The 25,515-nt window shown below is 38.6% G+C and overlaps 2 protein-coding genes across 3 annotated transcripts in view; both read right to left on the bottom strand.

Moving 5' to 3' along the window:
• The window catches only part of LOC118802125 (NACHT, LRR and PYD domains-containing protein 3-like), a 29,405-nt gene extending 17,818 nt beyond the window's left edge, over window positions 1-11,587 (bottom strand). Inside the window, exon 1 of the mRNA XM_036562602.1 lies at window positions 11,238-11,587. Coding sequence (XP_036418495.1) covers window positions 11,238-11,587 — 350 coding nt within the window. The remainder of the gene's footprint in view (window positions 1-11,237) is intronic.
• A 171-nt stretch (window positions 11,588-11,758) lies between these two features.
• The window catches only part of LOC118802095 (NACHT, LRR and PYD domains-containing protein 3-like), a 35,770-nt gene continuing 22,013 nt past the window's right edge, over window positions 11,759-25,515 (bottom strand). The window contains exons 10-12 of one of the 2 annotated variants that reach the window (XM_036562560.1): window positions 24,467-24,640; window positions 12,635-12,808; window positions 11,759-12,365 (exon numbers count right to left, since the gene is read on the bottom strand). In XM_036562560.1, the coding sequence (XP_036418453.1) occupies window position 12,808; window positions 24,467-24,640 (175 nt within the window). In that variant the 3' untranslated portion in view covers window positions 11,759-12,365; window positions 12,635-12,807. Of the gene's footprint in view, window positions 12,366-12,634; window positions 12,809-24,462; window positions 24,641-25,515 lie in introns of those variants that run through there. The other variant, XM_036562559.1, reaches the window with a different exon arrangement.

The raw sequence follows: 25,515 nt of genomic DNA, 5'->3' as shown, positions 1-25,515 counted from the left end.
CTAAAAGCAAGGTTGAATATAGTAACTTTGTCGTTTCTGTTGGATAGAATTAAATCAAGGTAGACGTAGTAGGATCCGTAATGTTGGGTCTAGTTGGTTCAGTAATCAGTTGTGTTAGGGAGAGATTATCTCATATTTCGTTTACATAACTGGATTCATTAGACAACCAGCTAAGAATAAAACTGTTTAGGAGGATAAAAGGAGGCCTGTAGATCCCTGCTGAAATGAGTTATTCTGCCCTGAGCACACCTTCATGGCTAGAAATTCAAAGCATCTCTGTAGAGACTAAAGAGTTTTGGCTTGGATATTAGTTCTAATGTAAATAGCTACATGATCACCCCACAAAACTATAACGATTCTAATCAAACAGGGCTACTTCAGAATCACTTACAGACTGTCAGAGCCAGGTTTCCACAACATCTGGGTCAAACTGTGAGATCAGTATTTTTAGGTGATTGAAATTAACACAATGCAATAGATCCTAATGATTAAATAAATTAGATCTAGATCTTTCCTCTGTTTAAAATTGGTGGAATCTGTTAAAAGGTTAGTTTTAGGTATAGCTTTTGAGATCTGAGAGACTAGTGGGGTGATAGAGAAGAGTTGATGCAGATAAGATTTATTGAGTTATAAAAAAAGTTAAAATTCCCTTTGTGCTCTGCACTCTTGGCTGCGTTGCTGATCCTAGATTATTAATAGTAACAGCAGGGATGGCTGAGTAACATTTCTGAGACAGAGTCATTTAAGGTTAAGAACAGAATAAAATACATTGTAACATAAAATCTTTAAGCCAATGGGGATGGATCCTATAAAAATAGAGACGGTTCTAGAAAATATAAAAATTGTCAATAAAAGTAATTTTATTTACTAGACAAGCTTCCTGAAGCCAGCTGTGTAGACTCAAAATGTAGCTAAAATGCCCCAACCTTTTCCCAGTGATATGGATGGGACCAGATTTTTTTTTTTTATCACAAATTCTTAAGGATGAAAAGAGTCACATAAAGTCCTGTTTCAGGATTCAGATTTTTCATCCCTAATACTGTTACTGTAAGGTGCTGTTACTAGTTCTAGTCACCAGGGGGCTAACATTTAAAAATATCTAACATCTGTCAGTGTTTTGGACAGATTACCCCTGGATAATATGTTATGTTCAGTTAGTTGTCCAAATTAGTACATATTTTTGTGCAATTTTTGTGTTTTGTTTAAATATTGCAAGCTAAAAGAATGTGTTGGTATACTAGTTGCTAAGCTCATTTGTTTTATCAGTTTTATTTTAATGTCACCTGTTTTACATGTAGGCTTGGGAATTTAAACTGTTTAAGCAGTATATATATATTTTTTTTATTTAAAAGAGCGCTGTGAATGCCACCGAGTGCAACGTACATTTTAAATTGAAGAAACTGTGAATGTTAGCTGAGACTTTCATTTAGTGTAAGTTAGAAGTGGGAAAAACTGGGCTTATTTGACAGTATTGTGTGCTTCCTTGAAGATATGCCAAGCTGCTGTCTGAGTCTGACAATAAAACAGTGCCACCAGCTGATTGCACCACATTCCTGCGCTTTCTGGTCCCTTTTATTAACATCAAATCACAACGCAGAGCCCAGCTGGGGAGCCATGTAGAGAGAAAGAAAGGGTTACATTACATTGAACATGAATGATAACATTGTGAACGCTTGGGTAAGGGAAGCTACTGCATGATGTCACTGACCTTGGCAACAGAAAAGGAGCAAGTAATTGCAAAGTCTCTTTTAATATTGCTAGAAAACTATCATCAAGGAAAACAGTGGAGACTGGTGAGTGAGAGGCCTGGTGGAGTCCACTGCCATGAGTGCTGTGCGTTGGAGTCTAGTGGTGGGGAACCTCATGAGTGCCAGGCACTGGAGTCCAGCAGCAGGACCAGAGTGAATGATGCTCTAGGGAGGCCAGTGGTTGTGATCTGTGTGATTGCAGCTTCCAGGAGGCCTGTGGTGGAGTTCAGCTCACAGCGGGTGGAAATAAGCATTGCAACTGTAGGTCTGCTGAGTGCACAGATGGAGGGGGAGCAGAAGTTCCATATAACCAGATGTCTTTTAGCTCTTCCAGGGTGGAGAATCTGTTGCTAAGTGGAATATTTCAGGGCAGAAGATGGCATGCCGAGTGTCCTCCGCCTCTCAAATTCCCACCGGCCACACTAAAAGGCTCTATCTGGCATAGAGTGGATTAGCTCACCCCCTTGGGTCTCACACCCAATTGGGTCCAATGGACCTCCAGTTGTGATGGAGCCACATTCACACCAGTCACAGAAGATACCAATGAGCCGATGCTAGCACGGAAACTTGCAAGTCCTCATCCTCCTTAATTTAGTGGAGCAGTAAAATTCTGCCCTCAAGTTCCAGTCTTCTGGCTTAGTCAGGCACAGCTGTTGCAGTCAGGTGGGGAGGTATGTGGAGGCACAGCAGCAGGCACCAATACAACAAACAAGAATAAACAGGCTTGTGTAGCTATTGCTAGGCTAAGCTAACCCAGCATTTACTCTTGCTCTGTCTCTTTGACGCTCTGATGCAGTCAGATCACACACTCCCACTATCTATAGATTTCTAAAAAATTATTTAAGAAACGGTGATCTTGTATGTCTAGCAGTAGAACATCTCCTATGCTGTACTGAGGAGGAGGAGGAGGAAACTTTTCTCTGAAACCAACAGCAGTAAAAACTTGTATTTGTGATTTGTCACTATGAACAGATCTGCTGTTTGTGCTGTCAAGCTTTAAATGTACTAAAACTGTTTCATTTGAAAAGAAAAAGAACTGATATTCCAGAATTGGTGGCAATGTGAATTGGACACACAGCTAAATACTTCATTTAGATTTGCTTAATAGCTTTTTATGACGGCTATGGATTAAATAACATGAATAATATCTGACTGTCCTGAAGTGCTCTCAACAACCTTAATTCTAAAGTTGTAAATGTTATTGATGCTTTGGCACCTGTGAAAACCAAAACATTCCTGGTAGACAGAAAGCACCATGGCCATGTAGCTTGATAGTTAAAGCCCAGAAAAGTGAATGCAGGAAAGCTGTGAGTAAATGGAGATGCATTAAACTTCAAATTCACTATGACATTTATAAAAAGAGGCTAAATGACTATAATTTGGAAGTAAATAAAGTCAGGCAATCTGACATTATTAATAAAAACAGGCTCACACACCCAAAAGCACAGGCAGATCCAGAACTCCTTTCTTTGGTGAAATGTAATGAATTTGCAGCTTTCTTTAGTAATAAAATCTAGACGGGCTGAGCACTCACCACTGCTTCTTCTATAAATAGAGTTATTCAGCAAGTACTACCTCAAAATAACAAGATATATAAAATGTCCTAATTCAAAACTCCCAAAGTAACAGTTCAGCTTCTAAAATCAATGTGTTCTTGATGTTCTACCCACTTCCTAAAAGACGTCATTGGCTACCAAGCAGCATATTTATTGCAAATAGTGAATGGGTTGCTCCTTTCAGACATTTTCTCTGGGCTGCTGAAAACTACTGTGATTAAGCCTCTCCTAAAAAAGCAATCTAGATGTCTCTGTCCTTAATAATTATAGATTTATTTCTAATTTTTCATTCATAGGTAAAATCATTGAGAAAGTTGTCTTCAATCAGCTCAGCAAATTCTTAAATGAATACCATTATGACAACGTCCAGTTTGGATTCCGTTCACATCACAGCACAGAGACTGACCTTAATGCTGCATTTGATATGGTCAATCATAACATTCTTTTAGACAGACTGAAAAACTGGGTAGGGCTTCCCAGAATGGTTCTTAGCTGGTTCCAATCATATTTGGAAGATAGAAGCTAGTTCATTATCTAAAAAAAAAAAACCTGAAGAACCTAAAAGGAAAATGCTGACCTGTGTATTTTACAGGGATCCATTCTTGGGTCCTTATTGTTCCCTCTTTCTATGCTATCAATTGGTCAAATCCTTAAATATAATAAAATCGTACCATAGTTACGCAGACGACACCCAGATCTGCTTGGCTCTCGTTTGATGACTACAGTCCCATTGATAATTTGTCAGTGTTTAGAGTCAATAAATGACTGGATGAAAGAATGTTTTCTGCAACTAAATATAGAAAAGACAGAGGCAATTGTATCTGGTAGTAAGTGCTTATAGTTCTAAAGGCTAAAGATGAAGTCAGAAATCTTGGCACTACAACTGATTCATGTTTGTAATTTTAATGTAAAAGCAAGACCTAGAAAAACTAGTTAATGCAGACTGGACTATTGCAACGGTCTCTTACTGGCATGACTGGGAATACAAAGAGCATCTCAGAGAGGCTGAGTCTTCAGAGGTAAAGATGAGGAGGAGTTGTACAGTTCTACAAGAACACTGACTTTGGCCTTTTATGATGGTACCAAGGGTCCTGGGGGGAGTCGATGCCAAGGTATAAGAGCTGTGTGTCTGAACTTCTGTTCAGACTGGGTGAAGATTAACAGAAATGGACAAAATGCGTGCTCTTTCAATAAAATCATCATTCCTGCAAACCTGGTCTGCTGACTCTCTGGCAAGATACCTAATCTGGCAAGATCAAAGATTTGCATCACAAGAAAAACTGAGAAAACATTTCACTTTCAAAACTAAAGTAGTGTCTCTTCAGTTCCCAAATGCCTACAGAATGTTGTTAAAAGAAGAGGTGATGAAACACAGTGGTAAACAGGCCCCTGTCCCAACTTTTTGTCCAAACCATATCCTCAATGTACAGATTAACCCCAATATTCATTAGTGACTCATATTGGGCACATCCTTCACTGGTGTTCCTACTGAAGTACTTCTACACAATACATCCATAAAATAACATCCAGCATTGCATGTTATGTGATTAGTTATAGTAGGTTTGTTTTATCTCCCAACAATTTAATGTCATCACTGATGTTGTCAATATATGAATATAAGCACTTAGAAACTGCAGTTTCATACACACCATTTAGGATTAGGCTAATTCACCTAAATGGCACACACAATGGCATTCACTGCTAACTGAAATGTGTTCAATTCATGTAGGTTAAAGACCACTCAGTAAATCTAAAAGCCAATCACTGCTCAATGGAAAGATGTGTTTTGAGTGGCAGTTTGGCTCATTGTAACAAATTAAGAAAATAACAATCTACACATTTGGAACAGGTGTGCACCATTTCTCCATTAGACCTTTTGGTATATAAGGCCATTGTTTCTTGTTATACATGCCATAATATCACAACATGGACAACATCATTATCATTTTGAAGGACAGCCAAGCAAATATCACCTTATATGTACCAAAAACTGTTGCAGAAAGGCTGAAGAATGGTGAACCGACAATAAAAGCATGATGAGACTGCAATGGTTTTGGGAATACTTTATTCACTTTAGTGTGCTTTTCCAGATAAAGAGTATTTGGTTGACAAAATTAATCAAATTAGAACTGCAAGGAATACAAAAAGCTCTGGGTCTGCAGGTACACGCTATACCCCTATATGACTCCTGCTTCGACAGTGTCCATAGACAGCCTAAGACACTCTACATCAGTGGCAGTTTTTTCTGCTGTGGATTCATATACAGAGGGCCAAGAGTGTTTATCAGTTATTTAACCTATATACTAAGCAAGAGGAAAAAAGGTTATCATAATAACATTAAAACCATTTGGATGGTTATGTGGCTTCCACATACTCTACATACCTCTACTTGTCCTTAGGATAGTCTGAAATGACCTCTAAATTCTGAGAGACTATTAGAGAGGGACGACATCCTCTAAATGTTGTATTTTTGGATACAAGCCTAAAAAGGGGAAATGTGATTAAATCCTTACCTAGACAAAATGCTTAGTTTGGACTTAAAGCCACTTTGACACAATTGGAGTCTATTTACCACATACGCAACCTTAATGATCAAGATCTGACTGAGTGCACATGATCATTTCCATTTAATTATTTCTAAAGTTTTGTATGTCCACTGTTCATCAATATTCACTCATTTTACCTTGAACAAAATGAATATATTTGGAATTATTTATTCAAACATTTTTATGTGAAATGCTTCAATAGACAGTCTTAAAAACAGACTACTTAGTTTAGGTCTATTAATTTAAATTCTTGCTGACAAATATTAAGGCTATTCATAAACATGGATATGTAAGGGTTCAGCCAGCTCCACCTGCTGCCAGCAGAGGGCGACGGTGATGGGGTGTCCAGCCTGCGCCGCCAGCTGCCAGCAGAGGGCAACAGAGGCACGGGGCCATAACTTCAGGGAACTCCAATTTCCACGAAGCCCCCGGGCTGATTAGGTCCAACTTGACATACCTGCGGACTCCTCTACTTAAGGCCGTGGCAAACAGTGGCGTTTGCCACACCTTTGTAGAGGGGTGACTGGTACGGTACTTAATGTCGTAAAAGAAAAGAAAAGAAAAGAAGGCTGAGAAAAGCAATTGCCCCAAAACTAAAAAGAAAAGAAGAGGTCTGAGAAAAGAAATTGCCCCCCAAAAATGGTTCTTGAGCTACAAACAGCTCTAACAAATAGAAGAGGTGTTTGCTTCTCCAAGAGCAAACAAGCAAAGTCTGCCTTCCCTTCGTTCTTGGAGCGGAAGTGTTTTTTTTGTTTTCCGTTATCTTTCGTTTCGCCTTTCTAGTTCAGCCTTTGTTTGAGCATGCTTTCTTTTGTTTGCTGTTTCGCCATTTTCCCATCTTTGCCATCTTCTTTTCCCCGTCCTTGAGGTGTTCTGCCCGTTGTCGCCTGTGCTCCCCAGCGGCACAGCGGAAAACCCACGGCCCGCTGATCAGTACTTCAGCAGTTTGAGCCTGGCTCTCGGTTACCTCAACTCCAACGTTTCAAACTCACAGTCCAGTACCCCAATAAAGTCATTTATCACTCTTTCTCTCTGGTTTCCATTTCTGCACTTGGGTCCGCCTCTCCGCCATCCCGTAACAGGATAACAGTTTGTTAAAACTTTTTTCACCAATCTAGACGTTAAATGAGTGATGAATGAAACCACTTGTGTTTACAGATGTTAAGGAACTTAGTTTGACGCTTTGTGGTCACCTATAGTCACAACAAACGCGGGGCTTAACCTGCAACAATGATCAAGAATATTTTGTTTAGCCTACAGACAATTAAATAAACGTTGTTCCACATTCGTTGTTCATCATACTCGATTTCATGCATGTAACAGAGGGATTTCTGCTGCATCCACTTCATCAGCTACGAAGAACGCAAAGGCCACGAGATCCGCTAGCTCACGTGGGTTTCATGTGGCGACTGTCCGACTTGACGGTTCTTTTCTACCCTCCTCCACCAACTGCAACCGGCTGCTCTTGCTGACCACCAAGGCAAGGCGCAGTTCATCTCGAACAAGCCTTTCATCATATACAGTACAATTTTATATACATATAATGTATTTTAATTATAGTTTTCCAGAAGTCCATTTATTTTATTGCTATCTAGTGTCAGTCATGTTACAGTGAATCTTCGTGCCTCTTCATATTTTACTCACTGAAGTGGCTCAAAGGGACAAATAATAATAACTGATAGTGAACCTGAAGGGAGAAAATCTGATGCAGCGTTAATGTGAGAATTAAAGGGGATTTTATTCCTGATTTAGAAAATAACATTAAACTTATTATCTGTGTTTAGATTTTGTTTGGGAGCTCACTTTTAGATCAGGGTGGAGACAGTTTATGATTTTATTTTTTATTAATTTATTTCATTTCCAACTTTTCTACCATAACTTCTATGTTTTAGATTGTGATGCACTCACAAAATATTTCCCTGTGTATGGAAGCTCTGCTGTCATTCCTGAAACAAAGCCTAGACTAATCTGGGAAAGAGAACGTAAACCTTTCATATTAGCTGATATTAAAACCATTACACTATTCAGGTCATTCTAGTCTACATGGTTTTAAATACATGGACAGATTGTGACGTCCATATGATTTTATTATTTTTTTTAAATAATCTAAAATCTATACTAGTTAAATGGGCCAGATCAGGGTTTGATCAACAGAGTAGTCTAAAACAAAACCCTTCCTCTTAAGATTTCATGTTATAATAACTTAAATAAAGTATAATAAGTTAATTATTTATAAATCAGGGTCTGAGCTCTGTGACTTAGGCCAATGAGTGTCAGTGATGCTGGTATTTGCTTCTATTCACATATATTTATCAGAAACAAACAATTTATGTTTAAACATTTTTTGGCTTCATCTTGTCTCACTACCTCTTACGCAGACATATTTTTACATTTTGTCGGCTGCATTAAAGTCACATTAAAGATGGAAAAGATTAAATATGACTCGTGTTTATATTAGAAAAAATATGGCAATTTCAATCATGATGATGTTTTAAATTTCCTGTATATAAAACTATTTATATTAAAGGCCAACACTTCACACAGTCAAACACAAAGTGTGAACAAGTCTACTGGACCTGCTGGAGTTCACATTAAACCTGCTTGAATACATTTATATTAGACCAATATAGACCAACAGCATTTAACAGAACACAAACACATTTAGAGCTCAGACCAAACTTTTTGGAGTTCAGTCCCTCCTGTTTGGAGTCACCTGACATATCTCTAATAAGATGAATATTTATTTGTTTCATTAAGTATGTTTTTATTTTGCTCGATTTGTTCTGCTTACAAGTTCTGCTTCCCACTCTATTCAGTTTTTATTGGTTAGTTTGAGGTGTAAATCATGTTTACTAATACTGTCACAGCCGTTCAGCTTGATCTACAGTGAGGATCATTTCTTAAAGAGACACATGAAATGACACTCATACTTTACACAAAACAAACAACATTCACATTCAACATTCAGACAAAATATTTTTTATTAAGATTCGTTGGGAAACAAGCCAACTACGAGTGTGAGTGAGGGCGTTTTCACACTTGGACCATTTAAGCGGTTTAAGTGGTCTCAGATTGCTTAGTCGTGGTTTTCTGATCATTTGGAACACGTCAAGCAAAATCAGACCCTCTAAACGACCGATAAATTACCCAAACTCAGAGTGAATCCCAGGGTGGTCTCAGTGAGGTTCATCTGTGGTTCGTTCAGGGGTCTGATTGATTTGGAGGCTCGACATTCAGACACAGCATCAGTCGTGCAGCACTTAGTGGGTAAAAACAAACTACTCAGGATAAAGACTCGCGGGTTTGTGCGATGAGTAAGTGATGCTTACTGAACTCTATTATCAGATATTTAAATGTTACTTAAGAATTACATGTTTAAAACTTTCCCAAACAAGTTCTAAAGCAACTATTTAGTTCATTTATTAATATTTTGGACCATTACTAAATGCAGACCTGGTTCATTAAGTTATTGGCCCATGGGCACAAATGTTTGAAGGGCCCTAATGGCTGCCTTTGTTGTTGGTCATGGATTTTGTTTTAATGATAATGTAGCAGGTTACATGAGGGCAGCATCATGATGGCAGCATGCTATACAGTGTTGTCATGTGATTGTTGTTGTATTTATTTATTTCATTTTATTGGTTATTTTTTTAGAAGAATGTATAGAATGTTGTGACTGAGTTGCACAGTCTGGAGTTTGGAGTCTACAAAACCTATAATCAGGTTATCTAAATGGTTCTACAAACAAACCTTTTGAATTACACATTTCTCTTATAATATCAAATATGATAACAAATAAATGATTGTCTCTTAAGGGGAACAGTGGTGGTCTGCTCTGGTTGCATAAAGACAATAGCAAGTTGCCAAACAATGCAATGTCCCATGGCATAATATGAGGTTATACTCTATGCTGACAGACAAGAGTGCAGTTATCCAACACCATATAGAGATAGAAAACACACAAAACAATAGCAAGATTGAGCACATATTAATAAGAAACACAGGTTACCATAAACCCAACAGTAAAAGCGACACTTGCTTATAAAGTATTGTGATGATGTAGGCCACTCCTTACACATCACAAAGTAAAGACTGATTGTATATACTTACCTATACTTACTTGTGGACTGATAATCCTTGTTTTTAAGGACTGAAAGAGAACTGAGTGGGTTCTCCTGAGTTTTACTTAAATGGATGAGCCCATCCTCTGTAGAAGAGGAGGTAAGAACAAAATCAGTAAGAGAGAAATTGTGTTTAATAAGTGTACACTGCAATTGCAAATGAATGTTAATGACGTCATGAATGTGAATACAGGCAGAAAGTGGAGAACACAAATTATAATTATTGGTTTATGTAAACATATTTAAATATTCAGAGCTCTTGTCTAGTCATTGATATATGTTCTCTGGTAGTGGAGACTGTTATTTCTCATTTTGTCTTTCGCTTTGAATGTGCGCACTTGTAAATATGTAAATAGCTGTGAATGTCGGTGTGTAAATAAAGGTGACGGGGAGAAGAACTCTTGTGCAAGCCCAACCTTTTCCAGGTCCTCAGACCAATCGCCCAACGCTACCGATAGAGTGTGCTCCACTACTACAGCATACTGCCGGGTCGAGGGACACGCTTTATCACAATCATCAGTTAAAATCAGAGATGTATATAACAAATACAATTAAAACAACACTAGCAAACTTAAAAAAACAAAACCATCAAGCAACCTAAGCTAAAGCGTACTGCCACAGCGGTTGTGGAAAATGTTTTTATTTCTTACCTTTTGATTACTTTATGCACAGAAGCAGACAGTTTGGAGATCAATACAGACAACAAAACAGTAACTGTTTTCTTTAGCTCAGGCTGACATTTTCAATCTGTGTTTGGATTTGGAAATGTGCATTTTCTACTCTGTCAGGGAAAAACACATCAAGCATATGCATAAAATAACCACGTCTCATTAATGCCTTAATCCAGAAGCAATATATTTATTCATGTAGTAATTAATGTGCCAATATCGTGAGTTAAAATTAGTGATTCACAACATTTATACAGGTCTTCATGACAGCCAGAGACTAAATGGTGGAAAAACTGAATATCAAGTTACCTCATAGAAAAAGTGCCAAGTTATATATTTGGTATTATTAAAGGATTACTTCTTTATGGGTTCACGATGTTCCTCAAAGTGGTGAAATTCCTTCATCGTTGTTTTATTAACCTTGTTAATTACTTAACAAGGTCACATTGTGTTACTTGTTACTATATAAAAATTATATAACACTAAAGGTAAAAATATAGTCCTCAGGAGTGCCCCCGGCACTCCAAATGACCTCAGTCTCCTAAGTAAGTAGAGTCTGCTCTGGCCTTTCCTATGAAGTGCATTAATGTTATCTGACCAGTCCAGTCTATTGTTGAGGTGAAAACCCAGGTATTTATAAGAGTCCACTCTCATAATGTCAATTCCCTGGATGTTCACTGGTGGAGAAAGGTGACAGTGCCTGCGGAAATCCACCAACATCTCTTTGGTCTTCCCTGCATTGATCAGGAGGTGACTCATCAAACACCAGTCCTCAAAGCCCTGGGTCAGTTCTATGTACTCTCTGTTGTCCTCACCTGAGTCATCAGAGAACTTCTGTAGATGGCAGTTTGGTGAGCTGTACATGAAGTCTGCAGTGTACAGGGTGAAGAGAAATGGTGCCAGGACTGTTCCCTGTAGGGCCCCTGTGCTACTGGCCACTGATGCCATCCGGACCCACAGCTTTCCTCACTTTGACCTTTCTGAGCTTCTTTCTCACCTAGGCAGTAGTAAAGCACAGATTGGAGCAGGGGGGCTGGGTGCTAGACTGTGTGGGTAGAGGGTTGGGCTGACAACAGGGAAACCAGTGGGGGGGGGGTGAGTGTTGTGAAGAGGGTGGAGGGAGGGAGGGAGGGGGCAGGGCAGTGCCCTGAGACTCCAGAACAGGGGGGTTGCAGCAGGGGTAACTGTGTAGGGGGACACGAGTGATCAAATCTATTGATAAACAGATTGAGATCGTTCACCCACTTTTGGTGCCCTACTTCCTGGGGTTTGGGTTTCTTGCGGCTGGAGATTGTTTTGAGGCTTTTCCAGACCCCACTTGTTTTTCTGCTGCTGTTCCTCCATTTTCTTCCTGTAGCTGGCTTTTCCCTCCCTGATTTTTCTTCCTAGTTCCCTTTGCACAGCTCTCTGCTTCCCCCATGTCTCCTAATCTAAAGGCCCTCTTTTTCTCCTTCAGGAGAACCTTTGTATCAGGGTTGATCCAAGGTTTGTTGCTGGAGAAACACTGAACATTCTTGGTGAGTACAGTGTTCTCCATGCAGAAATTTATATAGTCAGTGTGTGAGACTCCCTATGTACAATTGCATTTAGTCCACACACTCGTACTGTATTTGCACACACTGTGTCTCCCTCTGCTGCTGGAGCTCCTCACACACATTCAGAAATCATTTAATCTCTTCATGATGTCTTTGGTGATTTTAATAATACAGTTCATCAACACCACACACTGAAAAAGGGATATAATAAAAAATAACTTTCAGTACAAAAAATAAACATTATTTTCAGTATAGAACTAGTTAGTATAGCAACCAAGTTACTTATTTAAAAGATGTAGAACCAGTTTCCTACATGTAGCTTAATCACAGAGATTTTAAACTGTGAATCACATTTGGCATTTCAGTTTAGTCTAAGATCAGATTTGATCCCTGTCTGAGAAAGCAGCCCTGTGTGTGTGTGTGTGTGTCTACATATTTATCTAAAATCACTGTTACTCACAGTAGATCTTGTAGTCTGTAATGTTTATCATGCTTTAGAGCGTACAGCCGCTCACGTCCTGTCTTTATCTGGTGATTCCCAGACAGACACAGCTCTCTCAGGTGTGAGGGGTTTGATTTCAGTGCTGCAGTCAGAGCAGCACAACCTTCATCTGTGATATTACATTCCCACAATCTGCAAAGAGGACAATGTCTGAGTCTGATGTGGATATAAACAGTGTAAAAGCTAAAAGTACATGTTTCTGTTGATGAAGTCACTGAGCAGCAGCTGATGTTAGGTCAATCACACACACTACATTTCTTACATTTCTTTATTTATTTTGGAGATCAAGCTAATAAACAACAATGACCTTTTTTTCATGATTGTTGGGCATTTTTAAGACATTTACTTGCTGGACCGCTGGACGTTTGAAAATAGAACTTCTGTGTTTTAGTATTTGAGCTCAGTCTCACTCTTGAGTCCATGAATTAATGTTAAAGTAGCCTCTGCTACGTTTCTTCAGCAGTGAAAAGATCAAATCTATAGCAAGATAAATCATGGAATTCACAGCACTGGATGACCAGCCATTTTCTGTAGTCGAGAGACTACAGAGACAGAAGTTTCAGAATTTTGATAAATTACCTGAGTCCAAAATACACAGTAAAGCAGGTGATACTTCTCTGATGTCACATTAATTGTTTAATCTTGTGTCACTGCACTCACGCAGTTGCTACAAGCTGAATCCAAAGCAGCAACTAGTTTTCCAACTGACATCTAGACATCTAATGTAAGCATGATGGCAAAGTGGAATCTGACTGCTCAGTGGGTGAGTGAAGATTTCCAGTTACACCACGTCCTCCTTCACTTTCAAGAAATGCCAGGGTCCCACACTATTGCCAATCTAGCAGCCACACTTGACACAATTTTGCAATGGTGGGACACAGACAAGACCAGTGTTCATGTGATGTTGCGAGACAACACTAGAAATATGACCAAAGTACTGGATGAGGCCAACTTGTTGAGTTTGCCTTGCATGGCGCAAACACTACAGTTGGTGGTGAATGAGGGTCTGCTGTCCCAGTGAAGCATCAGTGATGCGGTGGCAACTGGAAGGAAGATTGTTGACCATTTTAAACACTCGTCACTCGCCTATTTGTGACTTTGCAACATCCAGACACAGTTAGGTCATCTTAGATGTAGCGAACACTGGCTGAAACTTTACCCCTAGGCTGAGTGTTTCTAACAACAACCCAAAGTTAAGGGCCTTTTGGCTCCAGCAAGTCTGGAATTGAGGTGTAAATCTGTCGGCTTAACACCCCACCCTCTCCCTTGACCAAGAGGGCAACAGGACAACGCCTCCCTGGAATATTGGCCACATGGCTCTCCAAAGGCCTGTGGACAACTTTATCTTTAAGTAACAGAAAGTACATTTCTAAGGTATATGTCCACTCCAAACTGCAACCATTCGTTAGAACTCTTTAGCTAAACTAGATATACCAAAAAACAGAACTCGTACAACTTTGGACGGCAAAGTTTCAACTTTCTAAATTCCCTAGGGATCTCAAGCATGGACCCACAGCACCCCCAAGGGGTGAAACCGTGAATTACCACATCACCACCATAAGGACTTGTGCTTATAAGGAACCCAAGAAACTTCTTGCTTTGTCTGCTTGATTATCAACATTTATATAATCTGTAAGCAATACTACTTGTTGTATTAATCTTGTTGTTGGGTAGTATCTAAATATTACCTGTATCTTTTTCTACTATTAAGTGCTAGAAATATGTAGAGTATAACTTTGATAACAGTCAGACCCAACAATTTAATTGCTATGAGTTTAGACCATTGACCAATATGTATCCTGAATGTGGTTTTCTTTTCTTTTCTTCCTTTGTTCCTTTCCTTTTATTGTCGATTTTATTTTTCATGCAATGGGTCATGTTCAGATATGATAGTACCTGTGTTCTTTGACATGTGTTGTGTATCAGGTAACAAGGGTTAAACTCTCTCTTAGAAACATGCCTGAACATCCTAATTGATCACTCCTTGATTTTGAAAGTTAAACCAATTGGATGATATAGAAATGCTTCTTTTGCTTTGTTTAAACTAGCTGAAAAAAAGGAGGCAGTGATTCTGGGGAAGGCATTCCTAAAATTATGCACAACCAATCAAAGTTGGAAACAATGAGTACCTAGTTACCTTAGGTGAGGAGAACCTATCAGCACTCTGGCTCCACCTCCAAAGGGTAGGGCCTTCAGTCGAGCAAAACCAGAGTGCATCGCAAATTTGAGTGGAGTTCAGATTCCTGCATTCGCAACAAAAGGATAGCTAAGTTTCTAAGTTTGTGCCGGCCTTGGTCAGAAAGACAGGTCAGAAGTATTAGAACGCTAAATTTTCAGATCTGAAACCTTTGTTTTGTAATTTGCTTGTTCGTCTACACACCTTAAGTTTAAACCACCCTCAGAGAAGGAAGGTGGATATTTCTTTTCTGGCCAGGGAGAATATATCCATCACTTTCGATTCTGCTAAAGAGAGGTAGTTAAATTAGTATCACCAGCCTCAGAACCCTGATTGCAACCTGAACCTCGCCAGCGGAATGGGAGCGGTTCTGACGCCACGGAGACCCAGCATCGCACCCAGAGCCACGCACTGATCTGTGAACAGATCGACCATTGAAAGGCTGCCCAAGCTCCACCCTCAGACGGCCACGAGACGTCTCTGCCCAATCACTGACGGGAAGGCGTGTGCCCGCACGGAGATGCAGCATCCACGGCCAGCGAGGAGAGGAACCACCGCGTGAGCTCCAGCCTTTGATCGAGTCCGTCCTGAGACGACCCCTCCTGAAGTCAGCCCCCGACTCCGACATAAGCTGGTTCCATCAATTTGCAGTCAGAGCCCTGACGCCAATTTATTTAATAAGAGAACTTTTAATAGGTACATCCAGCCATATAGTTATTCCCATCCAGGCTTAGGTTAATTCTCTAGAGGCTCTCCCAAGCGACTTCCCAAACCACACTGCCTCATACCATTTAGCCGTGAATCACTCTAACTTACTCAAGCTAATTTGTCTTTCATTACTATCACTTTGTTTTGTTTTGTTTTCTGGTTTTATTTTCTATTGTTTATCATTGAATGTAGTCCAAAAATAGTTTGATATTTAGCCAGTAAATTCCCTTTTCTGAAGCATCCTTGGTGCGAGCGTTTCTCTCTCTTGCCCTGGTCTGTAGACTTCAAATAAATCCGGGTTACCTCACACCCTCACATAAGGTTCTAGCAATAATAATATTAAAAATTGCAAAACCCGTTACATATGAAACAATAGCAACAAGATGTTCCTACAAGATAGAATAGCACCTACTTTATGCTGCAATCAATGATGGAACAGAGACATACTTTGGGGCACACATTGCAGAGCATGAGCTAACAGACACACTCAGCACACCTCAGTGGGGGGCTAATGATAACATACTGAGCCTTCTCACACCTTTTGAGGAACAAACACAAGAAATCAGCTCTTTGATAACAGCCACAGACGTCAATCTAGCCATCACTGCACTGAGACAGAGCGTGGAGTGGGCACTGAAAAAAACACATTGTTGGAGGGAGTTCTGAGAAGGTTCAGGAACATCGAAAAGAGCCACTGTACATATTATTAGTGCTTATTAATAGTGTATTACTATACTTATTAAACAAATTTAATGAACATAGGCTAATCATTAGACTATAGTGTTTGCCTGGCTCTATGTAAAACACCATCATTTAACCTATCCTTTCTTGTCTTTGTCCATGTATGCAAATGGTAACTACTGGAGGATCAATTAAAAAACATTTCCCTGCACTTGCTCCACTCGCCTGAGTTTACCTCTCTGCATCATGTACAAGCGTTGACAGTATGTGCTTGTTTAGCATGGCTGGTCATGGGGTAGATGAGAGGAGAAACAAGCTACCTTGTGACAAAACAGAAATGTTTGTGTTTGTGAAAAAAAACTTGCCATTATCTTGCCAAAAGTGATTGCAATAGGTCTATAAATATGTTGAGAATAACCTAAAGGTATCTTGTTGTAATCTTCTGTTTCTATCACCTGTTGCACATGTTTTCATTTGGAAAAGTACAAATACTGTACTTCTTTTTCAGTAGGTTTGTAAAATGAGTTTTTTCCTATAACCTAGTGCAAATTTTATTTGTAAAAATTCATAAACAAATTTCCATCACAAAAGGCATTTGTATACTTCTGTGATCATTGTTCATGAAAGAAATGGTTTAAAATGTTTGTGTTTACTGTCAACTGTAGTAATTAGAAAGAAGGCAGACTAGAGTTAGCCAAAAACTGGAATTGGCAGGTCAGACTAAAAAAAAAATAAATTAGAAATCGGAATCAACCAAGAAAACTGCAATCAGTGCATCTCTACTATTCAGGCATCACTGTGTTGAGAATCTGCCACTGCACTGCCGCCCTTCTCATGTTTAGAATACAATCTGCACTCTGATTGGCTAATGCTGTCTCCATTTAGTATTCAATCAGGAAATTCAAATATAAATACAGAAGACAAACAAACAGAATGATGAGAGAATGAAAATTCTTTGAAAAATGGAAACACACGTTCCTCACATTTCCTCAGGATATTGATTCTGAGTCCCAGACTCAAATAGAGATCAAAGAATATGGCAACACTTTACACTATGATGCCTTAGTAACCTCATAACTATGCACAAACAATTCATGAACTAACATAGTAGTTAGTAGTAGTTAACATTAGATTAAATACATCCCCATTTCCAGAAAAGTTGGGACGCTGTGCAGAATATAAAAAAAAAATAGAATGTCCTCTTTTTAAAGGAAAATACTACAGAGACAACATTAAATGTTGAAACTGAGATATTTTACTGTTTTTTTTTTAAATATATGCTCATTTTGAATTTAATGCTAACAACACATTCCAAAAAAGTTGGGAGAGCAGCATGTTTACCACTGTGTTTCATCACCTCTTCTTTTAACAACACTCTGTAAGCGTTTGGGAACTGAGGAGACACTGCTGTAGTTTTGAAAGTAAAATGTTTTCCTGTTCTTGTTTGATATAGGATTTCAGCTGCTCATCAGTTCGGGGAATCATTGGTCATATTTTTCATTTAATAATCCACCAAATGTTTTCAGTGGGTAACACGTCTGGACTGAAGGCAGGCCAGTTTAGCACCTGGACTCTTACTATGGAAATGGTTTGACATTGTCTTGCTGAAATAATCAAGGCCTTCCTTGAAAAAGACATGGTCTGGATGGCAGCATATGTGGCCAAAACATGTATATATCATACAGCATTAATGGTGCCTTCACAGATGGTCACCCATGCCATGTGCACTAATGCACCCACATAGCATCATGAATACTGGCTTTTGAACCATGCACTGATAACAAGCTGAGTGGTCTTATAAAATGTTGATTTGTCGAACCACAGAACACTTTCCCACTTTAGTCCATTTTAAATGAGCTCGGGCCCAGAGAAGGTGGCAGCGTTTCTGGATCATGTTTATATGTGGTTTCTTCTTGGCATTTTACAGTTTTATCCTTTCTGGGATGCTCTTTTTATACCCAATCATGTTACTGGGATGTTGCCAATCAACCACCAGGTGGGTTTTTTTTTCTTTCTTTTTTTTTTTAAGATTACACAATTTTACCAACCTTTTGTTGCCCCTGTCCCAACTTTTTTGGAACATGTTTTGGCGTTAAATTCAAAATGGGTAGGTATTTTTCAAAAAACAATAACATTTCTCGGTGTCAACATTTGATATGTTGTCTTTGTACTTTTGTCAATGAAATATAGGCTTTAAATGATTTGCACATTATTGCATTTACATTGTGCACAGCATCCCAACTTTTTCGGAAATGGGGTTGTACATTTGCAGAACAAACAGACAAATTAACTAAGACAATATATAAGCTAAACTAACATAGTTACTATGTTGAACTAATATAGTAAATAAGATTAAAAGAGATATATTTAATCCTCAAAACATTAGAATAATTAACTGGAGAAAGAAAAATCACTGAATACTCAGCATATCTTCTTTAGTCATTAACAGGAATGATGTGTTATTACAAATATCTCACCATTAGTTAACAGTATTTGTGCCCCTTTAGTAAAGTGATAAACTATCCTACAGAGTTTAACATGAGTAACTAACAGGAATGTGTTATTACTAAAACTTCATCATTACACAATTCAAACCTGTATATATAGCAGGTTGTTTATGATAAAGAGCACAGACAGCCCTTAAAGGAGAATTGCTCTCATTGTAATAAAACCATCATGATTTTTGCGAAACCCGGTCCCCTAAATCTCTTCCATGGCAAGATAAAAGATTTTCTACAATGGCGACGAGGATGGGATCAAGTCCATCTGTTATTGGACTGCAGCAAAATGGTAAGTGAGACCTGAGAAACAAGAACTTAACTGCCAAACAGAAGAGGTTCAGTTTGTGTTTTGGTCAGTAACTATAGTCATATGAATCACAGGCAGTGAAGTAGGTCACGTAAGTCCTACCAATTTAGGGTTGCATAAATCCTAGGTAGCGAAATGGGTCGACATGATCGTGTTCGTGGTTCCGATAATATGGGGGGTGGTTCATGGTTTAATTCTATGGACCAAGGTTCTAGAGTTAAACATGCAGGAATCTTTTCCTGTTTACCCACACTTGTGGGACTTTCCCAGTCTAATTTAACATCTAAAGTTAATTCTCAGCCTTCCATGGTAAAGCAGACTTATCACAGATGTTAGACAAATTGTCTTCAAGTAAAAAGGATAAATTGTGTAAGCAGTATTGGATTGCCGAATCAGAATGGAGTCAGGAACAATGCTTTATGGTTCTGAGAAACTGTGTAAAGAAAAGAGACCTTGAAGGCTGTGTTCAGGTGTTTAGACAATGGCATGGCTTCCTAAGAACAGAGCACCAACAGTACATAGAACAAAGTAAGAACTCTATCAGTGTCCTGCAAGCGAAAGTTGAGTCACCTGAAAAAGAGAGAGATGAGTTGCTGGACCATGTTAAGGCAAAAAAGAAAGTGAACCCCTCCTATGAGGAGTAGCAGTCCCTTTCCAATGACAGTGAAAGCAGTTCTGATCAAGCTGGTCTTGATCTGACTGTTAAAGAAACAGCTTCAGAAGTGGTCAAAGGAGAAAAGTCAAAGACAGATGAAGCAACTGAGGATGTGATGAGCAGTAAAAGTATTGCTCAAATAACTGATGGTGAGCCTTCACAAGCTGAGGTGGCCCAGCTGCTCAGCACTGCTTTCTTCCAGCATGCGTCCCATGGAACAGGGAGTCAGCAAAGCCAAAGGACATTTGAGAATGCATGCCACTATTGCAGTGAAATGGGCCTTTGTAGATGCAAAAAGAAGTTTAAGGAAAGAGTATAAAGCCAGTTTAGGGAAAAACTAGTCCAACTCAGTGGGTGGGGCTGTCATCCCCAAAGTGGCAGGTAAACTGTTAAAACTAATCCAGAAAGCTAATTGGTCTTCTGCTATTCCCACAGAAGAGGATCAAATGATATAACTTATAAATAAATAATATAGCTTCTGTGCATATTTATAGCCAATTATACATGAGCAGGACAATAGATGGTAGGTAAGAACTACTGTGAGTCATATTAAACCAGCTATTCAGTGACTTTATCCATGGTTAAAAGTGCAGCTGTTTGAGGCTGCTGCATTGGGTTTTGTGTAACCTGGAGGTGCCTTTAATGGTTTCATGAATTTATGACTGCATATCCTCACATGCAGGACCATGGTGACTATTGGTTTAGCTCATGTAGGAGTGATTACTGCCAGTGAAGTGGCATATGGCTTTGCTCTTACAGTTTCTAAAGTTTTATTATTTGCCTTCAAAAGAGGATTTCTACTCCTTATCATTAATGATGGCAGTAATGTCTGATTCTCAAGATGGGCTTGTTCAATAATGTTAATCAGTTAAATGTTACAAATTGGTCAAGAGAAGCAGCCGTTAATGTTTGTGGTAGACTCATGATGAGCAAACAACCTTATCTGTTGAGACTACGTTCAGAAATAACTAAAATCTGTTACAGATGGTTTGGTTTTGTTTGAATATAGATTCAAAGGATAGCATAAGCAAACTTGGTTACTGACTTTACAGTGGAGGATTAGGGCTTACTCATCTTAAAACTGAAAAGTGTATGTTAATGAAGAAGGTTTCGACAAGCATAACATTAGCTCATAGTTTAGATCTGACAATAGTACTAGCCTCACCATAGCTAGTCTGGTTCAGATCTGTAAACAGATAAAGATTAGTTAGCACCACTGTTGGTCTGATATCAGAACAAAAGGGAAATAACATCTAACAATAGCAGGGGGACATTTGGCTTCATAATGAAATGAAGAATGATGTGCATTAACTGAAACTCATAGATTTTTATTTTTTTTTAAATCAGTTTCATTTTTAAGTTATGTAATAATACATAGCATGTGTGAGCTAAGATGAATAACAGAGACTAACTGGGGTAGTTGGTATTTTAAGTTTTTTTGCACAGGTAAGTTTTAATTCAAGAGTTTTGGGAATCTCCATGAAGGGAGAATATTAATTCTGGTAAAACAGAAATTGAAATAAAATTATGTATTGAGCCAGTCAGGAAGTACATATAAGATTCATTCTTATATGTGGAACTTTTTACTGAAGGATACACAAAGAGAAAAATCTGGATTAACCAGAATGCACACGCATCTTCTTTTTGGTCAGATCACTAATCCCTAATTATAATGGTGGTGAATGATTGGAACCATAAGAGTGATTCTGGTAGTGTAAAGTAGTTGCACAGCTACACTAGAATATTCTAATTTGAATTAGTCACTAATGGCTCAGCACATAGTCTCAAAGACTGTAAAATGCAGGGTGGATGTGTTTTCACCACATGCAATGACAAAGTTTCAGGATTTAGTCCATGATTTGGCTGCATTTAGCATGATCTGAAGGTTCTCTACAGCTGTTCAGGGTGATGCATTTCTTGTATTATGTCAGAGTGTGAAATTCCATTATGTTTGGAAATTGTTAGTAAATAATAACAATTTTATTACAAGGCTTGAAGGAAATATCTCTTGATTAATTTTTGCCATTCCTAACTGTGAGCAGTTTGGCAGAACCCCCAAAGAGATGGGGGGGGGGGCACACCACTGTGAGGTGTGACTGAACCTTTAAGTCAAGGTGGATACAATTTGGCCAGTACAAAAATTCTGGACATACTTCACACTGTAAAAAGTGCTACTTTTAAAAATAGGGACATGGGTGACTCTGAGAGGAGAGCTTTGAGCAGGACTGGCGACAACAGGTCCCAGGGGTCAAACTGAAAGTAAAGCCGACCTTCCCCCTTTATATGACTAGCGTCCCTCACTCCTCTTAGAGGTATAGGATACAAATTCAGGGACAGATGTAGCCTTTTACAGTGTCTGAAGAAAAGATTGATCATTTAATTCATCTGTATTATTGTCGTCAGATACTGCTGTTGCTGTTTGGTTGTTTGTGTTCTTCCAGGAAACCCAAGGCAGTGTGAGAGGAACTCAGGATGCGAAAATGAGATGAAACAAGGATACTGCTGGTTTCGTTAAAGGCCCTTTTGGCCAGACGTGACTTGACCAAGAAACATCACTGGAGTGATGGCATCTGGTGTCCTGCATTCATCCTGTTGTCCTCAAGATATTAAGGACTAAAATGTTATAAGAAGTAGTTAAGATCACAAAGCAGAGGTGTCACTTATTGTATGTGCTATGTTAAGTTCACCTGTCCAAAGTTGACAGAAGTATCATATTCCAGATGCTATTCAACTTAACATGGTAGACTTTGTTTTTAGAACAAAGTGTTTTGGATTCCTTATCCAATTAGTGTGTGTTGATATAGCATGGAGAGGACATGCAATTTCTGAAGATGATACAGGTGTTCTGCTATACAATGATTCCACAATGAATGTTAGCACATTTGAAATTTTGTACCCTCGACATATGTCACCATTTTCGGAGGATCATCCTAAAACATTGTGTGGGTTTTGCAGTAGTACCACTATTTTTTATGGGTAATAGCAATACCCATAAAAATGAAACGTCATCATAGCAGAAGTAATAAAGGGCTGTATCTATGATATGATCTGGTTAGGTAAACTGCTGATTAGTAAATCAGTTCTGTAGGAAGCTCTTTGGGACAGCCACTAGAAAACATCCTGCTATGTTTAATGAGAACCAATGTAGTTGAAAATGCCAACAAAAGTGTGGCAGTTTCCATTTGGAAATTTGCTTGCATGTATGTTCTTGGCATATTGTAACACAAGATTAGCTTGTGAATGATATTGCTTAAGCTTTAATCTCATATTCACTACTTTGCCGTCACACAGAATTATAATACTGCAAAACAAAGCTGGTATGGATTACAAACAATGGCAAGAATTAGATAACTTATGTTGGTCAAAGTCCTTTTGAGGCCTATAATGTTCTGCCATGATTTGTGTCTTTGCTTTGTTAATCTAATGTTTGATATGCTGTTGCAGTATCTGTGCCTCCAGAAGTGTAAAGCCAATGCATGTACGTATAGATGCAGAAAATATATTATAGACTATTTCTGTTCAATGGCAAGCAATTCCATCTGATGCAGTTATTTTAATTCTAAATGGAAGTGTGCAGTCATGTCATTAAGCATACTCCAATAGTCAAATTCATTACAGTGAATGCTTCAGATGCATTGGGGGGTTGTTGGATGTTGTTTTAATTTGTTATATTTTCATTATTTGAAACTAAGGCAGATATGCTGAGCACTCTTTTTTTAATAAAACCACTATTTCTGCAAACTCCGGTCTCCTGAATCTCTTCCATGGCAAGATCAAAGATTTTCTACAGTACACAAACAGGACAGTTAAGTTTTAAATACTCTGTTCAAGGACAAATGACACTGCTATCAAAATATGAGTCCTGAATACATTTATGGTTTATGTTTATGTTCATTTTCTTTGTTTTTAATAATCTCTAGAACTACAACTACTATTAATAATAATACTAATAAAAATGATGATAAGACATTTTATATTTTTACTTTATATTTTCAAATGGAAAAAAAAAATACTGCTGTCTCCACAAAAAAATAAAAGAAAAAGGAAATTATGAAAGCAAAGTGTGAACGGGGCTTTTTCCAATTTACATTTATTGTTATTGTCACGCTTCCTGGTTCTCAGTCGGACACTCGTACCATCAAGGACGCCATTTCCCAGAATCCCTCTGTCAGTCATAAGACTTCTTCAACCAATCACAAACCACTTAGCAGATTACAGTCACCTGAATTCTAATCACCACCACCTGTTGAACCATATATACTAGTCTGTTTGGTCCATGTCTTTGCGAAGTATTGCCCTTGCTTAGTCAGTGCATACCAAGCTGTTTGTTTTTCTGATTGCTGTTCCGTGTTTGACCTCACTTTGTTTATTCCTGTTGACGATTCTCGCTCCTGTTTTGGCTTCGTTGTTTTTGTGTATGTGTTTTCTCTGGTTATGACCCTCGCCTGTTTTTTTGACTCCGCTTTTGCCTACTCCTATGTATTTTGTCTTGCTATTCTGGTTATTGACCTGGTCTGGTGTTAACCCTGTTTATTTCCATTTAAATACATATTCCAGGTTCATTTTTATCCATGAGTCTGATCTGCAAACCCAGCATTACAGCTGTTGTTGTTGTTATTATATATTTTATAATAATAATAATAATAATAATAATAATAATAATAATGTGTGTGTGTATATATATATATATATATATATATATATATATATATATATATATATATATATTATTAGTTGTTATTAGTATTATTATTGATCTTACCACAGTGTCTCCAGTTTACAGAGAGGATTCTCCAGTACAGCAGAGAGCAGCTTCACTCCTGAATCTCCTAGTTTATTCTCAGAAAGATCCAGCACTCTCAGGTGTGAGAGGTTTGATTTCAGAGCTGAAGTCAGAGCAGCACAGCCTTCATCTGTGATACTACAAACCCTCAACCTGCAGAAAGAACAATGACACACACTCTCTCTCACTCCCTCAGATTAAAACACATCAGTTCTGTAGGAACATCCTCAAGAAGGTGTGACTACAGTCATTAAATACAGTGTTTTACAATAAAATAGTATGGTAAAAAAAATTGGTGAGTAGTCAAGATTTATTTATATAGCGCTTTTTACAACATATAGCACTTTGTCACAAAGCAGCTTTACAGAAAAACCCAGGTCCAAGCCCCTATGAGCAATGCCAATGGCGACAATGGCAAGGAAAAACTCCTTAAGAGCAAGAGGAAGAAACCTTGGGAGGAACTAAGACTCAAAACGGGAACCTGATCCTCCCCTGGTCAACACTGGATAGCAAACAGTGTTAGTATAAAATATTAAAATAAAGAAACGGGGGAAAACAGGTGAAGCAATGGTTATAGTTTAATAGTTAGAGTCTGTGCTGCAGCAGCAGCAGCAGCAGCATCAGAACGGTCAGTTCATGCAGGTGTGGTTTGCACAGCATTGTACAGTGAGAAGCTCCATGGTGGTCAAACCAGTCCAGAAGGCTGGTGAGCAGTGGGCACCTGACCAAGGCAGAAGAAGCAACAGCATCAGACCACACAGGACAGGCAGTTGTTCAACTCGGCAAAGAAAAAAACACAGAGTTAGTTCTGTAAAGAGTGACTGATCACAGATTACAGTATTAACAGAAAGCAGTACAGACTTTGGCAGGTCTAGTTATTACAGGCTAACTAAAGGTAGAGCCAGAAGGCAACAGAGACATGAGAGCTCCCTGAGATGCCAGCGTCTCTCCGCTCCACTGTCAGCAAACCTGAGTGAATGTGTGAGAGCAACGGGATGACAGCACCAACACTCCCCATTTACCATAAT

Source organism: Colossoma macropomum, unplaced genomic scaffold (genome assembly GCF_904425465.1).
Source record: "Colossoma macropomum unplaced genomic scaffold, Colossoma_macropomum, whole genome shotgun sequence".
NCBI lineage: Eukaryota > Metazoa > Chordata > Actinopteri > Characiformes > Serrasalmidae > Colossoma > Colossoma macropomum.
The sequence above is the reverse complement of the archived record's forward strand: the minus strand, read 5'-3'. Positions and strand labels throughout refer to the sequence as shown.